At 39.7% G+C, this 17,345-nt stretch overlaps 1 protein-coding gene across 3 annotated transcripts; it reads right to left on the bottom strand.

The window, feature by feature from the left end:
- Positions 1 to 265: 265 nt before the first annotated feature.
- On the bottom strand, positions 266 to 17,336 carry FGFR1OP2 (FGFR1 oncogene partner 2). 3 transcript variants are annotated; one of them, XM_050933665.1, is made up of 6 exons: positions 17,190 to 17,336; positions 12,149 to 12,285; positions 11,110 to 11,227; positions 9,584 to 9,726; positions 6,221 to 6,334; positions 266 to 3,012 (listed from the first exon to the last, which is right to left on the bottom strand). In XM_050933665.1, the coding sequence occupies exons 1-6, from the start codon at positions 17,191 to 17,193 to the stop codon at positions 2,875 to 2,877; spliced, it is 654 nt and encodes a 217-aa protein (XP_050789622.1). In that variant the 5' UTR covers positions 17,194 to 17,336; the 3' UTR covers positions 266 to 2,874. The 3 variants fall into 3 exon arrangements, with proteins under 3 accessions (XP_050789622.1, XP_050789624.1, XP_050789623.1); XM_050933667.1 differs by lacking the exon at positions 17,190 to 17,336 and adding an exon at positions 17,013 to 17,101; XM_050933666.1 differs by lacking the exon at positions 17,190 to 17,336 and adding an exon at positions 15,950 to 16,052.
- Positions 17,337 to 17,345: the final 9 nt, after the last annotated feature.

Here is a 17,345-nt window from a genome sequence, read left to right as displayed (position 1 = left end):
AAGCTGCATGACAACCTTTGATAGTGACTAGGCAGTTACTTGTCCAAACTGACCAGAGTCTACAGAGATTAAGTGAAAAGTACATTTGACTTTCAAATTTTAGTTCCTTGTCACTTTACAAGAAAACCTGCCTCCTTAACATTTAAAGGAAGTTCAGGGAAGGCCATGACCCCACTAATTAGACATCTTTTCTATAAATATAAAATAAGTATGCTCATTCTTGAATGTACGTTTTTGCTAATGTTGCCTTAATCATTAAGCCATCTACATTTTCAGTCATCTTTATTCATAAAATAAATTTACTGTACAATACACATTCCCAGCCGTATGTTCACTTCAAGCATCTGCACTACAAAACTAGTGGGTATGTGATGGAAAGTAGTCACTCCACACAATGTGAAATGTATTTAAAACCCTAAAATTGAGTTTGTTTTAGGGATGGATAGGGAGAAATATCAACACATGTAGGTGAAGACTAGGAATAGATAAATTAAAATCATGTTTTGTATTTACAAAGATAAGCACTAATCAAGCATTGTTTCATAATAGAGCAACCTTAAGGAATTGCCACAGACTAACAGCTTCCTCTGTTATACAAGCTAGGAAATTACATTTTTAAAAATATAAAATGTTCAAGATAAAATTTAAGATGGCTTTTGACACCAGTCAGTAATGGATAAAGTGGAACTCTTTTTTTACAGCTCTCAAATGGAAATAAAATCTTTTGAATGCTGATACAATAGAGGCATTCTATAACATGCAGTTTTAAGTTCCTAAACCAAAAGACAGGATGCTGATTGTTTAGTCATTGTCAAGAAACACAACGAGTGATCTTTTCAATAATTTTTATAAAAACTTATTTTGTAAAAAGAGATTCCTTGAAAAGTTTGGAGAATTTGATCCACAGTTAGGAGTTCTCATCATTACAATGCCTTTTATCACTTCCATAGGAGAAGTTCAGTCATTTCAATGACTAACTGGCATATTTACAATCTTCACCAAGCAAGTTCGTACAAATTTAAGTCAAATATTAAAAATTTTTAATCACTTCACTTCAAGGGAGGGGAAGTTACTATGTGAATTACTAGCATCACTATACCAATAGTTCAATCATTAACTTTATAAACCCAAGTTTTTCCACAGGCTAATAATTCAGTCTTAGACATTTATATTGTGATACATTTTAGCCTACAAGGGCTCAAGAGTTTTGGGTTTTTTTAATTTGAAAAAAGATTAGTTTACATTTACACTATTTAATCTGATTTATCAAATGAAGCTTGAATAGCCGATTAATAGGATTCAAACAGCTTTTGCTATGTGAAAGTTTGAGCTGCCAAAATATTCAGATTTGGCTAGTGCTTGTGTATATAACAATTTTTGGTGAAGGCTTTTACTATATGTATTTGAAGATTCACTTTAAAATTATGAAATTTTATACATGCCAGAAAAAATATGCAAAGGAAGCCACACACCAATTGAGAGTTTTTACCTCCTTTTCTTATTCAGGGAAGCAATTTGTCAAATTTATACTCAAAGGACAAAAGCCATGCAAAAGTTATTTCCTCGGCTTTTCACTTCACACCTACGTACTGCAACACATGTAGCCCCTTTAATCTGATTCTAACAGTTTAATTGGGAAGTGCCTACTTTTCATTTCTGCATTTGCCTCAGGACTTAAAGAACTGGCCCTATTTTGCTCAGTGAAGCATGTTCAAAGCACAACTGGCCCTATTTTGCTCAGTGAAGCATGTTCAAAGCACAACTCAGTCTATAAAGGGAGTTGAAGCAAATTAAAAACATTTTTATACCTCATGAAAGTGAGGGATTAATAGCACTATTAGAGCCTGCTACAGTCCCAGCTTCCTCAAATGGTTCTTTCAGTATACCTTATTTTAGCTACTTCAGTTTGGGTGTTTCCCAACTGCAGCTTCCCAAGTTGTGGTGAACAAAGATCTAGTTACAGACTAGAAACAGACCAACCTAGTCGTCTACAATTTTGAAACAAAAGTCTGAACCTTTCCCCCCTCTCTAAAGGTGATTGGCTACACAAAGAACTGAGCAAGATGGGAGCAGCTCTTTTAATGTTACTGAAACAATTTAAAAATAGATTCAGTATCTGCAAAATACTTTAACGGAAGTATTTAGAACTGCTCATACGTATGAGCAGAACATACTGTAGATACCTACAGAAAGTACCTTCTAATATTAAATATTGTTTACAAGTTGGTTTACTGCTAAGTGCTGATAAAGATTAACAGCATTAGGAATAACAAGACTTGTCATTTTAAATAGCTATTTCCTAATTGCCATACCAAATGCAAGTGATGATCATATTTTGAAGCGGGATTCTTCAGGTCTGTTTCCACTGACTTCAATCAGGAATTGGATTAGGCCCTTAGTATTACCAATTCCTGTTGTGAAAGGTAGTTTTGACTATAAAATTTGTTAAAAGAAAAACAGCAACATGGATAGTACTTAGGGTCTACCTGTTACTTTAACTACTCTTGGCCAAGGAGACTGATTTCAAGTGTCATGTTATTTAGGCAGGTGTCCTTTTTATGATCAGTAGCTTATACACATTTTCTATATGTGACTGTTTAGCTTGTCATTTGTTTTGAATGGATTAATACAAAATCTCCAAATTCCACAACTGTATTGAGAAGCAATTTCCTACAAGAGTTAGGTCTATGGCAATCAACTAATCTGGTGCTAAAAACCTTGATATACTGTACACTGTATAAAGCATTAACCTGAAGTCTGATTTAAGATACAGGAGCTTTCTGGTGCCCTATTCAGTAACAAATGCTTGACAAGTGAACCCTGATACCCTAAGCTGTTAAATGTGCAACAAAGTTTGCTGACTTCACAGAATCTTCAGCTCTTCCTCAGACTCAGATCACTGCTTGTTACTAATGCTGACAGAGATGTACTCTCCGATGCATCTTCTTTCTTGAGATTCAGGAATGATTCTCTGGTGATCTGAAGGATTTCCCTCAGGCCTTTGTTTTCTTGCTAAAACATGCCAAAATAAAAAAGACACTTAAAATAATTCCAGGTGGAAATCAGGACAAAGAAAATAAAAATAAGATTATTTGGGATGGAAGAGAAGAAAGTAGTCTTACATCAACCTGTGATTTGAGAGTGAGGGAGTATTTAGGATTTCTATTTTTTGTTTTACTGAACAGGTATCTTCAGTATCAAGAAAAGCGTTCAAAGGAAGAAGATAAGCATTGTTTAAAAAATAAGTTAAATTTAAGCTAAGTTTTCCCCCCCTCATCCTCAATGGGAAAACCCTTATTTAAAACATTTCTCCGTGGCAAAGCATTGTGTAAGCAAACCAGAAAGCTGCACTGCCTACCCCAAACATTCAAAAAGTGACCCCAAAAATATTTTTTAAGACAAAGACATGCATGTGGGTTGGAGACTATTTGCCCTCTGGTTTCTGAACCTTCAGGATACACTCCTGTCACATTTTGAAAGATTCTGTCTACAACCATAAGGGCTAAAAATTTAATTGTTCAAAAATGAAAGCTGAAACTCTCAATCATTTCTCTAGCAGCTGGAACTTTACATAAAACATCCTACTGCAGGACTCATGAAAAAAATCACAAGAGTTGGAAACAGAGCAAAACTGACTAGTCTTATTGTCCAAATAGAGTATAATGCAAACAGGAGCATAAAAATAAATTAGATCAAGCTAATTCAATAATATATTACATTTTGTTAATTTTGTCATGAGATGAGATTGTTTTAAGTGGCACTAATATGATGGGAACAACAGGATCAGAAAATTTATATAGAACAGAAGTGGAGACTGAAAACCAAGAATGCAAAGCATCCTTTGCCATGTGGGTTTAAAATGGCAGTAGGAGTAGAGAAGATTACGCTTTCTTCTTCAAAATTACTGGCTTTGCAGACTTCATGGTTAGAGGTGATGAATGTTGAAAATAGTTATTTGAATGGTTCATACAGATCCTTAATTAAGCTGAATAGCATAGCATTCTGTAAAGGGCACAAAGAAGGACCACTGGTAAGGCTCTCTCTAGTCTGGACACACATGCAATATTCTCTGCAACAAAGGAGACAGATTCAAAGTCAAGGCAGACAACTGGAGCCAAGGAAAATATTTGGACAAGTGTCTCTCAGAATCTAGTGAGTGCCCAGAACTGATGTGAGAGGAACCCAGGCCTTTATGCTCTAGATCCCGGAGGGTGCGTTAAGCTTCTGGAGCCTGAGTGGAGTTGAGCCACTGCCTCAATCTCAGGGAACCTCTCTTCTAACTGGCACTCCTGAGTGTGAACCCACTATCCAGCCACCTACCCCTTTTTGGCTCAGCACTGACTCCCCTGCACTTAAACCCACCCCTTTCTCAGAATGCCACCCAAAAGGTGTGATGCCTTCAGTTTACAGTGCAGTAGTTGTAATGCATACACACTTAGACTGTACAAAGTGTAAACTTTAACATGGAGTGGACAATAATTTTCACAGGAGGGCCACTCCACTAATTTTGATAAGCCATCACAGGCCGCACATTTCTACTATATTTATGGAGGGAGTGTGGGTGCAGGAGGAGGTTCTGACCTGGGACAGGGGGATGGAGTGCAGGAGAGGGTGCGAGGTGCAGGCTCTGGCCGGGAGGCGCTTACCACAAGGTGGCTCCCGGCCGGTGGTGCAGTTGGACTCAGGCAGGCTGCCCACATGCCATGGCCCCATGCCACTCCGGGCTGCTGCTGGCACATTTCTGTGCGCTGCCCGCGCTCGCAAGCACCAGCCCTGCAGCTCCCATTGGCTGGTTTCCAGCCAATGAGAGCTGTGAGGTCAGTGATGGGGGAAGGGCAGCACACGGAGATACGCCAGCAGCAGCCAGCCACTTTCGGGAGCGGTATGGGGCCACGGCAGGCATGCAGCTTGCCTGAGCTCCCCACTGCACCGCGGGACTTTTAGCGGCCCAGACTCAGATCATGAGGGGCAGAGGAGGCCGGACAGAAATGTTCATCACGGCAGGCTGGAAAGAAATGTTAGACGGGCCGGATCTGGCCCACAGGCTGTATTTTGCCCACCCCGGTCTAACACCTTTATGCTCTTTCATACTTAATCCTGTAAAGCACAGGAGAAAACAGACCATGGAAAACAACAAAACATCTTAACCACAATCTCTTTCATTAGCTCACCTTTCTGTTGGAAATGGTTGAAGAATAATCTGGATTCTGCAAGGTGGGCAGGGTATCCCCTGCCTCATGCATGCTGTCACAAGGGAAGTGAGCTCTCCCTCACAGAGTGCAGAAAACAGCCCTCACGCAGAGACCAGCCTGTGCTCTTTTAAAACCTTCACCATCTGTCAGGTGACACTCATGCCAGCTTCCCCGTATGAGAACAAAGTCACTTCCCACCTGCTAAAGCTGTTCTTCAGGGCAGGGACCAGTCTCTAGAGTGACTAGATTTCCAGTGATTTGGATACTTGAGACAATTACCCTCTATTGTTGTTTTGCCACCAGCCTTTGGCATTTGCAACCCTACATGGAGGCAGACAGACCACAGAGAAAGCAAAAGGCTGCAATTTCAAAATGGAGAGTTTGCAGCCTGACACAAATATAGGCTTCATAATCTCACACAATTCATAAACTGAACAGGCATATTCCCAATTTATCATACCAGGATAGCAACAAAGAATTTTCACAGTGGTCCAGTAGTGCAACTAGAAGAATAAATAGAGAAAAGAAAGGGGGGAAAGGGGGCCAGGAAAAGGAAATGTTGTATTAAAGGCTAATTCCAGTGATATAAAAGCTGAGCATGGTCCCAATGCACTCAATTAAGCCTAGGCATAATATGTAGATAGTATGTAGCCCAGTTCTCATATAAACACTTATTTCAGCAACTCTGCACTTCAATTACTTGCTTCTGTCACCATAACTAAAAGCAGATAGAGAGAAGAGATGGGCCAAGCAAAATAAATATGTTTAATGCCAAAAACGAGATGTAGATTTAAAAAAAAAGATATATAATAGGTGGTCAAATAAAGAGAGAGCTTTAAGTTTGAGCAAACCCTTGTAATGTTGAGCAAGAGAACATTTCAAAGGTACAAAGTTCCTCTGCTTTAAAAATACATGTTACATTGTAATTTTATTTCAAAATGTGATAAGACTTGCCTCAGTGCATTTAGCAGTGGAGGTGGGAAGAGAAAACCTTGTTGCTGTCATAGCTTCTTTGATGTAATACTTACTTCAAGCTGAAAAATACGCTCCTGCTCTTTGCAACCCTGCTGCTCATCAATTTCAATGGCTCTTCTCATTACTGCTGCCATTTCTGTAATTTGGTCCACATGCACTTGTAGCTCCTAAATCATCAGTGAAATAAAAAGCTTTACCAATACATTTTCTTTCCTGCATTAATAAAAGTGAGCATTAACTGCATTTTAAACAACTCTGCCACCTATCAGAAGTTTGAATTCTACAATAATTTAGATCTAGCAGTAAAAAAAAAAGCCCCACAACGTTCCAACATTAATTAATATTACTGAGACGTAATTTATCCAGTAAACTTAAAAGAAGAAAGTCATCTTAGCAAAAGGCTTCTTCAGTCTCATGCCTGTGGAAGTTTGGATCAAGCTTGTTACAGTATCACCAAAACTGACCACATAATCCCTACAGAGATAATAATAATTTCTTTGCTCTTGTTCATCCCTAACAGTCCTTGCAGTACATCTACTACTTCCATCTCTGTTTGTGGGATGGTCCAGACAACTTCTAGTTTTTGTGAGGTGTCCTTCATCTATGTTTGCACTTTAATCAATCTTTGTTATCTTGCCTGCCACTAAAGGATAAATCTGTTCTTTGGTCAAAATTTTCTATTTTACACCTCACCTGGAAGATTAGTCCCCCATTGTCATCTTCCCCCCACCATGCTGGGGAACTGATTCTACACCAAACCAGAGGAAAGCATGTCACCCATATCGCCTACACCATTTTCTGCACCTATTGATTTTGATGTATTCCATTTAAACTCTGCTTTGCTTAGTATATCTGATGACATCAAAATAGTATGGCTACACTGAAATCATTCAAGAGCATCTGAAAGCCAAATATTAAACAAACAACAAAGCTCAAATGATTCCCCAAAACAAAGGAATTCCTTGTATATCCCAGGAGGTTTTATATTAAAATAAAGTTGAAATCAAAAGCGTAACTATTAAAAAAGTTGAAATAACGTTTAGGCTTTAATAAGTAAGTTACAAAGTTAATTCCATCTTTAGCTTGCCCCATTGTGCCTACGTATTGCAGAGGCTTGAAAAAGCCCGTGATCTTGCTAAATATGCCTGATCTTCAGGACATCTGCTACAAGAGATATGGAATTTTCTTTTTTGTTTTGGGTCACAATAATAATATTCTTCTATTATTTACTATTTTCAAAAAGGTAAAGTAAAACTAAATAAGATCGGGGGGGGGGGGGAAACAAACACCCAATTTTAAAATGTACATTCTGATTTGCTGCCACCTGCCTTCTCTCCAGACCATAATTAAGTGCTTCATGGACATGCTGAGATGCACTGACAAGGAGGAGTCCTTCAGGGTTGTTACAAGGACACATTTCAATCACTAGTTTAGAGTCATTACAATGTTAATATGGATGTAAACTTTAATTTTAAAGTACTACAAAAAAAGTTAAAAGGTGTGCAGTAACCAGTGTTTGAGTTGCAATAGCTCTGTTGTTTGAAGAATTTGGTTGTTTTAAAAGTTACCATATGGCACAGCAAGGATCAAGTGCCTGCAAAATAATTTTTTTTTTTAAATAGTCAAACCAGTTTTTAGGAAGTTTAAGATTAAACTGTTCATAGCAGGAAACAGAGCATACTTCTACAACCATATTTAGACCAGTTTTCACTACTTAACACCATACAGATTTTTTTTTGGTATATATGATATTTGAAAATATTTATTCCAGTTTCTGTTTGAAAAAAAAATTCAATTGCAGAAAGCAATGTGGAAAACTTCAGTAGACAAGTGCCAACAGTTGCCACTTGGTAGAACAGTGTTCACTGGTAAAGCAAGATTAATTCCTTGGACACAAAATTTGGAGTAATTATATTCTTAATGCCCATAAGAGATGGATGCTCTTAGACTGCACTTCAAGGTTATCCACCATTACTGATTATACAGACTTAGTAAGAAGTACAAATGGTGAAATTCCAGGCATCTAGACACACTGAAGTCTCCCCAACAGACATACTAAATGGGACTGAATTGGACCAAAAAGATCAAGAGGGCCCTGAAATGTCTCTGCTAAAATAATACTTTCCACAATCAAAATACTCTTGGGATAAATCAGAGGGAGATGTATAGTTTCCTTGCTTAGGATTTAAACTGTTACTGAAACAAATGCAATGCTTTTAATGCTTAATCTTCATACTTTTCTAGACACAAAAACTCACTTTATAGTATCTACATTTTTTTAAATCCTAATGTTACATTCTATTTGAAATTCTCTCTTCCACAGAGGGAGTTTTTCTGATTTTTAACCCAAAAGGTTAACTGGAAACTCCAAGTAGAAGTGAACTGAGGGAATATCCCACTGTTTTATTCTCAGCATTTATCTGAGAAGTTACTTCTGGTACCTAGCAACATTTATTATTCTATTGTATGTAAAAATCTATTTCAACAGCTCTTCTAATTAAATAGTTTACTGTAACAATTGCAGTACTTGCCATTAATTAAGAGTTTATTGTGCCATCTTACAAAAAGGTACAACTTAAATACATGTATTAATTACTTTAAAAAGATGAATTGAACATTGTCACCTTCTGGCAAAGCCTAAGTGAAGAACCAAAATAACATGTGTCAGCCTTAACTAGGAGCTGAATAGCCTCATACATACATATATATCCTACTGATGGCAGGTTAGAAAAACATTGGCTTTTAATAACCCTTTACTCTTCTAGCTTTCCAGGATAATCAAGCAGCTCACCCAATATGGACAACTTCCAGATCCACTCAGACATCCTACAATGCACTGGTTACTCCATAGCATCTCTGATTAGTGCTGAAACAGGAAGCCTGCCTGAAGGGGTGGGAGAAGAGAAGAAATGTAAGCCTGGTTATTCAATATTCAGAAGGTTCTCCCAAGAATTTTTTCAAAACTAATTTAATACCTTCAGAAAAGCGGTTGAATATTGAATAAAACAAGGCTTACCTTATTGACCCAGCACTGATCACAGAAGCCATTAAAAGTCACAAGTGCATGCTGGAACACTGAGCTGATCTAAATTATTACTGGAGACTATGATAGCCAAGAGTCCAATATGGCACAGCTGCCTCTCCCTCCCCATCCCCCAAGTCTACAAGAGGAAAAAGAGAATTATGGAAATGTAGTAATGAAATGCTATTTGATAAATGCCTAAACACACATCACAAGCATCTAGTAAGATTGATCTGTTAGTCTGAACAGGCTTCCTGTCCATGTTTAAGTAGGCTATGCTATAAAACTTGGGAATTGCTAATGCACTTTTTAAATACAAAATGACATTTGCTCAATTATCTTATTATATTGACACATGACTACAAGTTAGAATTTTTTTTTTAAAACGTATTACCTTGGAATGTTGCTCTTTTAACTTCGTTATTATACCGGGATCATCCTTTTTACTGGCCATGAGCAGCCTAAACATCTGCTCTCTGTATTTGCTCATTATGAGTTCCAAAGCAGACTGATGTTCTTCGAGAGATGTACGTAGTTCTACAATATCAATTACAAATTGCTTCAAGACATACATGCAAAAATACTTCATAAGAGAAAACTAATACAAGCTCTTAGACACCACCAAACAAAGTCTGCATAGCGCTTGTGCTGAGAAGTTCTCCCACAGCCAGAACCTATTGAGTCCCTTTATGCTGCTCCAGCCCTTTTAACTGGAGTCAAGTGGCCAGAGAAAAGAGTAAGGATCTCACTCCTAGTGCTCCACTTAAAACACCCAGTGCAGAGTCCACCAGGAAGCTACTTAGGTTACTGTTTTGATCTGTAACTCTGCAGAGTTTGTCTGACTTTAAACGTGAGAAAAACTTTGTTTTGTTTTGAGATACAATATTTTGTGATTCTTCAGTATATAGCACCAGCAGTTAATTTTCACAAAGCTAAGCTTTTCTGCACCAAAGGCTCAAAGCAATTAACCATTACAAAATTAATAAAGGGAGTGGAATTGTACTTAGTAAACAGGGCTGATCTTTGAGTTTCTAGGGCCCTACAAACAGGTAGATAACTTCCTACATGAGACAAGAGAATGGTGAATATGAATCTGTAAGTGCCCCCTTGCTTAGAGTACCCCAAAACCATCAAGTCAGAAGACATTTCATTAGACTATTTTTTTAAAAATAAGTAGAAGCCTCCCCTGTACATAAATAAGTTATTTTCTTAACAGTAAGACATGCGTGTGTATATATATATATATATATATACACACACACACACAGATAGATATATTCTGTATAACAACAGTGAATAATAGTCAAGTCACAGGATAAATAAGAGTTATAAGACCTATAGAAAATTGCCAGCAAAACTACATTTTAAAAATCTCAAAGGAAAAACAGTATGCCTGAATTGTTTTTTTTTTTGTTCACCATTGTAATAAAGAAGCCAAATCTCCAAATGTCTACACAACCAGTGTATGAGACTGTTTATAATAGAACAGCAGTTCTCAAACTGTGGGTCGGAACCCCGAAGTGGGTCCCGACCCCATTTTAATGGGGTCACCCGGGCTGGCTTAGACTTGCTGGGACCCGGGACTGAAGCCAAAGCCAGAGGGCTTTAGCCAGGGTGGTGGGGCTCGGGTTACAGGCCCCCTGCCCGGGGTTGAATCCCTCGGGCTTCAGCTTTGGTCCTCTTGCCTGGAGCAGTGGGGCTCGGGCTTCGGTCCCCCTCCTCGGGTCATGTAGTAATTTTTGTTGTCGGAAGGGGGTCGTGGTGCAATGAAGTTTGAGAACCCCTGTACTAGAAGAATTTAAGATTAGAAGAGAAATTTCTTAGGATATGATCCTACATCCATTGAAGTCAATGACAAAACTCTCACTGATTTCAATGGAGCAGGATCAGATCCTTAAAGAAGAAAATATTAAGCTTCACCTTTATTTTCCTGTTGCAGTTCTCTGATCTGCCTGTTTTCCTGCTGGATACCCATTACTAATGTAGATCGAGGCCGATGTCTTGCAACCTCATTAAGTTCTTGAATTTCTTCTTGATACTAGTAGAATTAAACAGATTTAAAAACAAAAATTTCTTGCGTAAATGAAGGCAAGCAGGTGTATTAGTCCTGACTGACTAGTTTCAAAGTTGGAATCTGACCAATATTAAATAGCCCTTGTGATACACTGCTTATTATTAATTAACAAACATTTAAAGACCATTAACAAGAGCTAATTTTTAATAATCTTATGTCTGAAGGTTCTGCTGAGATGCAACATTTACTTCACAACTTTAAAAAGATAATACATTTATTAGTTTTTCTACTTTACTGAAATTGTTAATATGACAGGATGAGTCTCCCAAACGTAGATACCACAGAGCCTTTATCACCACCGACCCACCCACAGAATCTAGTAATATCCACTGGTTAAGATAACAGCAGAGAGGAAATGATTACCCACTCAAAATAAGCTGAACAGGATACTTTGTCACAGAAGAAAATCTAAAGATGAGATGAGAATACTTATGCAAGGTAAAACAAGGAGATTGTTCTTCTGCAAGTCTCTATACAAAAATGTATTAGCTGAGATGTGTAAAATTAAACAAAAATATTAAGCTACATTTAACTACTTCACAGAAGAGCAGTACATGGACATTGAAAGTGCCAAAATAAATCGTAAAACCCAATCCTACAGACACAGGACCATGCTTAACTTTAAGCATGTATATGTTTGCAGGTGGGGTCATAGTAACCAACAAGTAATTTGTTTGTAGAATCATAATTACTAGAGACAAGAAACCTATTGGATCACAGATTTCATCTCAATCCCCATGAGATCACCAGAGGAGGTCCTGGATATTAAACAAATAATGCACTATACTATAGGAGTTGACAATATTTAACCAGTTTTAAAATAGCGATGTTTCAAGTGTTTTCACACTATCTTTTTAAGTGAGTAAGCAAAATGGGAAAACAAACCTGCTTCATCGCTTCCACCCGCTTGTTGAGAGCTGTAGTCTGTTCAATAAGAGCTTCTGCTGCGTTGTCATGTTCTCTAAGTCGCTCTACTAGTGCTTTAGCATCAGCTAGGGCTTTCTCAATTGTGCAACTCATTTCTAAAAAAATAAATTTAATTATTTCCAAGACAAGGACAATTTATCATGCAGCTGTATCACCACCATGTCATACCTCAAACACAATCAAATGTGTTTTCATTAACTCAGAAGCAGTCAGATACAGTCTTTCCCTCATCCCCAAATAAGGAATAACATCCTCACATTGCAGGAACTATTTTCTCCTGGGGAACAAGGAAACTCTGCATCCCTCATGGAACCCTGAGGCCCATTTTCTTCACCCACCTTTAATCCCCCAAATTCACCACAGCCAAGAACTGAAATGAAACTTTTGCAATTACAAAAATTATGTTACATTAACTGAAATTCAAGACACCTAATTCAGGGTTTGTCAAACAGAGGTTGCCGCTTGTGTAGGAAAAGTCCCTGGTGGGCCAGGCCGGTTCGTTTACCTGTCCCATCCGCAGGTCTGGCCGATCACGGCTCCCAGTGGCCGTGGATTGCTGGTCCGGGCCAAGGGGAGCTGCTGGAAGCAGCACGGGCCGAGGGATGTACTGGCCGCCACTTCCAGCAGCCCCCCATTGACCCAGAGCAGTGATCTGCAGCCACTGGGAGCTGCAATCGGCCAGACCTGTGGATGGGGCAGGTAAACGAACGGGCCCGGCCCACCAGGGGCTTTCCCTACACAAGCCGCGACCTCTGTTTGAGAAACCCTGACCTAATTAAAAGCCATCAAAAATACAGGGATAGCACTTTTCCCCTTTATTTACACTTCAACCAGATTACTGCAGCTAATTTCCTGGCAATCTTAATAATGGAACACTATGTTCAAAGGACATCCAGAGAGTTCTGTTTCTGAGATTTAAATTTATCCCATAAAATTCAGTAATACAAGGCAGAGATGGAACCATAGGTTGTTTGCTATTCTGAAAGCAGAATAGCTGGAATTTAATATGGAACGAGAAGGAAAACTAGAGCAAAGAAAAGAGAGGCAGATGTGTTCAGAGCTGGCACCTTCATTTTGGATTATTGTTCTGGCTCGTTTCTCCAGAAGGTATTACAGCAGTCAATATGACACATGAAGACCTACTTCTTGCAAAGAAGGATAAGCAGGAAGGATAGAATTCTGGAGGACTTGAAGAGACAATGGTGTGACTTGCAATAGCCTTTTTGGGAAGTGTATATGAAAAGAGGAAAATAAAACATTATTTCTAAATTTGGTTACTGAAGACCTTGTGGTGTTGAAGCTTAAAAGTTGTGTCATTCCCCCCGTCATAAATTTTAAAGGTCCCAGTGATGTATTTGAGAGGGGAGAAATCTAGAACTGATGCTGAAAGGCTAGGAATAAAGGTACATTTTTACCAATCTTGAGTGTAGAGCTGACCACTAACCGGGCAAGAGGAAATCACCCAGGGAAAAATTTGGAGGCCCAGAATAGATGATTTTTATCTATGTCTAAAAGTGGCTCCAGCTACCACTGCATATACTTTCCTCACATCAAAATATGGACTTTTTAACTGAACTGAGTAACACATCAGTTTAGGACACAAAATGAACATATGGAAATCAATTAAAACGTTGTGATCTATCATTACAGCCATCGTGACCAGTCCCTCACTATGGCTAAGGTAGCAAAACTGCATATATTCAAATTTGAAAAACATTGGCGTTATGAGATTTTATACCTTTAGTCTTGGTACTCAGATTATATTTGGTTTCTTATTTGGAGATTTTGATGCAAAGTCTCTTCAGTCATTTTTTAGTTCAGAGTATGGAGGAAAACCCACACACTTTTTCCATTAAAAAAACCTGCTCATGCTTTTAAGCAGTAAAAAAAGCTACAGTAAAAAGACAGCAAGAGTTTAAAACTTGGCATAATACACCTCAACCTCGACATAACGCTGTCCCTGGGAGGCAAAAAGTCTTACCGCGTTACAGGTGAAACCGTGTTATATTGAACTTGCTTTGATCCACCAGAGTGCGCAGCCCCACCCCCTCGGAGCACTGCTTTACCGCGTTATATCCAAATTCGTGTTATATCGGGCAGCGTTATATCGAGGTAGTGGTGTAGTAGCCCTCAATGAAGAGTAGGGCTTTTATTTGCCATGGGGAAAATTATAAACTACTAAAATAATAACTTCTGAGCATGCTTACCGAACACTTGCCTAGGGGGATATTTTCAAAAGCACAAGAGCTCATTTAGGTACCAAACTTCCCTGAAAAAGTCAATAAGAGCTGGGAGCTTAACTCCCTTAAGCCCCTTTGAAAAATCACAGCCAAGATTTTAAGCAGATCCTAATGAAGCCCCTATTTCACTACTGATTATTCTGACAGACTAGTCCAGGATGTGCTGGTTAAGATGGAGAATGAGTCAATGAATCAAACATTTACACATGAAGCAAAATCATCCCCATTCCTACCTTACTACGATTGGGGGGCGGGGGGAGAATAATTTTATGATTGCTCAACAGCGTTCCTGCATTTTAAGAATATGCTGCAAATCTAATTCTGCAAAGATTTTGATATCTATTTAAATTATACAGAAGTTCTAATTTTATTAATCTCACCAGAGACTCCCTCTCTGCCCTGAATACAACATGTAATATACAAACATGTTTACTTTTGTATTTATGTAAAGGTAGGCAACTGACTTTTCAGGGATCCCATTGGTAGAGAATGGAAAAAAACTTGTTTATTCAGCAAATAAGCTTCCCTTAAAAACTGGCAGATGCAGGCTGGCTGTTAAATGTGTAAATAGCTGTTAACACTACAAACATTTACAGGAAAAAGTTAAGTCTTTCCTGTTTAACAGGTGCATCTTTAACAGTTAATCTTGTGGGTTATGCTTTTCCGTTTGCGGTACCTAGCCAAGTTCTTTAGAATTGTGTGCGTTGCCAGATAAAATCAGATTGATTTGTTTTGTCTTAATCGGGCCAATATTAGGTGTTTTACGAATATTAATGGAGAGTTGGCTCATATGGTTTTTTTCCCCACTCCCAATCTGTGTTCTTGTTCTTTCCAGGCGAGAACACTTATAACAACAAACACAAAAAGTTTGGCCACACAGACTGGCAAAACTGTGATAGAAGCAAGGTTATCCAGAACCATATTTAGATCAATAAAATGAAAGAACAATTTTTAAACTTCCAGTCCTCTATGAATGGAGCCTCACACCTTACAGGAGAAACATTTTTGCGGTCTATATTGGAGCTAATATATCATGAACTTTGATTCAACTACACCATTACTGGAATTTTCAGTGCTGATGCACCTTTCTAGGCAAATAATCAATTTTGCCCTTCCTACATTGCAGTAAAAAGCTCCTTTGTTGCAGAACCAGCAAGGTTCTGAACTACAGTGAATGACTCAAGAAAGCCTGTGAAATGTTTATGCAGGATGTATGGTTTCATAGCTCTGGGGGACTTCTTGTGCACAGCTGACATTTAGGGGCAAGTCCAGGAGAAATACAGCAACATATGTCCCACCAAAAATAGTGCGATCCCAGGTGCTGCAGAAGGTACTCCCAGTTCTGATGTTAGTGTCTTTGAGTGGGAGATTATTATTTACCAATAGCTGAAAGCTTGTGCTGTCACATGGGAGCAATTTGTAATGCAATGTGTGTAAAACAGCTGAAACTGCCTAAGAAAGTAAAAATTGGACAGTAACAGACTGAACCTGGTTGAGATTCCAAACATAGTGAACTTACAACCATACTTGTAGCTGCTTCCATCACATCACACTGTACATTCGTTTTAGTTTTCAGAGTGACACACAGACTGACATTCTTGGAACCATAAGCCAGGAACCCACTAGGCTGGGCACTGTACAATCATTAAAAAAAAAAAAAAAAAAAGGATAAAACCTACAGCACAGTTTATGAGACTTTCTACTCAGCAGTTTGGGCTGTGCTTTAGAAAAAACATTTTCAACTTGAGCAGAGATGTGACCAGTCTATCTACAGAGTTGGGAATACATCACTGAATCTATATATCTGGAAGGTTTTCTTTGCAACCATTAGGGGCAATAAATTTAACACTTACAATCTTAGATTCTATAACAACTGCAGCTTCCCTCCTCCCCCAAGGAAATGCCTGGCTTGAGATGTCCACTTGCCATTTAGATGCCTTTTCACTGATTTCAGAAATGTCAGGGTTAGCACAGAACAAGATCAACAGCTCTGACAGCACAGCAATACAGACACCTACATGCTCCCTTCTTGCCACTTCCAGTCGCTAACTAATTACTTTGAATCTTATCAAACTCAGTTGCCTTAACAAAATACTAACCCCACCGCAAACCCCCCACCACAACCTTCCTGTATCTTTCTACCTTTCTCCATCTCTGCTAAAAACCTCTCTGCTCGGTTTATTTCTCCTAATTTCTCTCTCTTTTGAGGACTAATTTTCAAACACGGAACAGTTTTACCATACAGAGCTTGGGCAAAGGCACGTCGGGGCGAGCACTGCACGCAACCCCTCGTAAAACCCAGAGCGAGCAGCACCCCCCTTCGTACATTTATCAGGCAAATCCCTCCGCGTCGGACAGCAAAATATTTAAGCGATGCCGCTGGGCGAGCACCCGTGTTTGGGACCGTAACCCTAGGAGAACCGAGGGGAGGGGGGGCAGGGGGGTGCTTGGCGAGGGGGGGCTGCCCCAGCCTGACGTCGGCAGGCTCCAGTTGCCACACAGGCGCGCGCCCGATAGGGCTGTTCTGGTGCCGCAGCGCTGGGCGGGACAGGAAGGCGGGCGGCAGCGCCCGATAATGTTACCTCACGACAGCGGAACGTATCGCGATATTAAGGGCGCGCGCAGGTGGACGAGGCCCTCCCTGGCTAACGTTCACCGGGCACGGCCACAGCCACAGGCGCCCGAACGTCACAAACGCCGCCTCCCCCGGCTGAGCACAGCGCCCCCAGCCCCGCTCCCCGTAGCCCTCCCCGACTCACTCATAGCCGGTGGCTCTGGCAGCGCTAGGCGCCAGGAGCGGCCGCAGGCCGCCGCTTCAAAGAGCGGCGAGTGCGGGGGGAGGTGCCAGGCCGAGGAGAGACCCCATGAAGCGGGAGCGAGACGCTCCACAGCCACAGGTACCCGCCGGGAAGAAG

The sequence above is a fragment of the Gopherus flavomarginatus genome, chromosome 1 (genome assembly GCF_025201925.1).
Source record: "Gopherus flavomarginatus isolate rGopFla2 chromosome 1, rGopFla2.mat.asm, whole genome shotgun sequence".
NCBI classification, from domain to species: Eukaryota; Metazoa; Chordata; order Testudines; family Testudinidae; genus Gopherus; species Gopherus flavomarginatus.
This window is presented reverse-complemented; position numbering and strand designations above follow the sequence as displayed.

Coding starts and splice junctions, on each gene's coding strand:
- FGFR1OP2 (XM_050933665.1), bottom strand. Junction 9,727..11,109: donor ACTGCAACAGGAAAATAAAG/GTGAAGCTTAAT, acceptor TTGATATTGTAG/AACTACGTACATCTCTCGAA. Junction 6,335..9,583: donor TAAAAGAGCAACATTCCAAG/GTAATACGTTTT, acceptor CTGATGATTTAG/GAGCTACAAGTGCATGTGGA.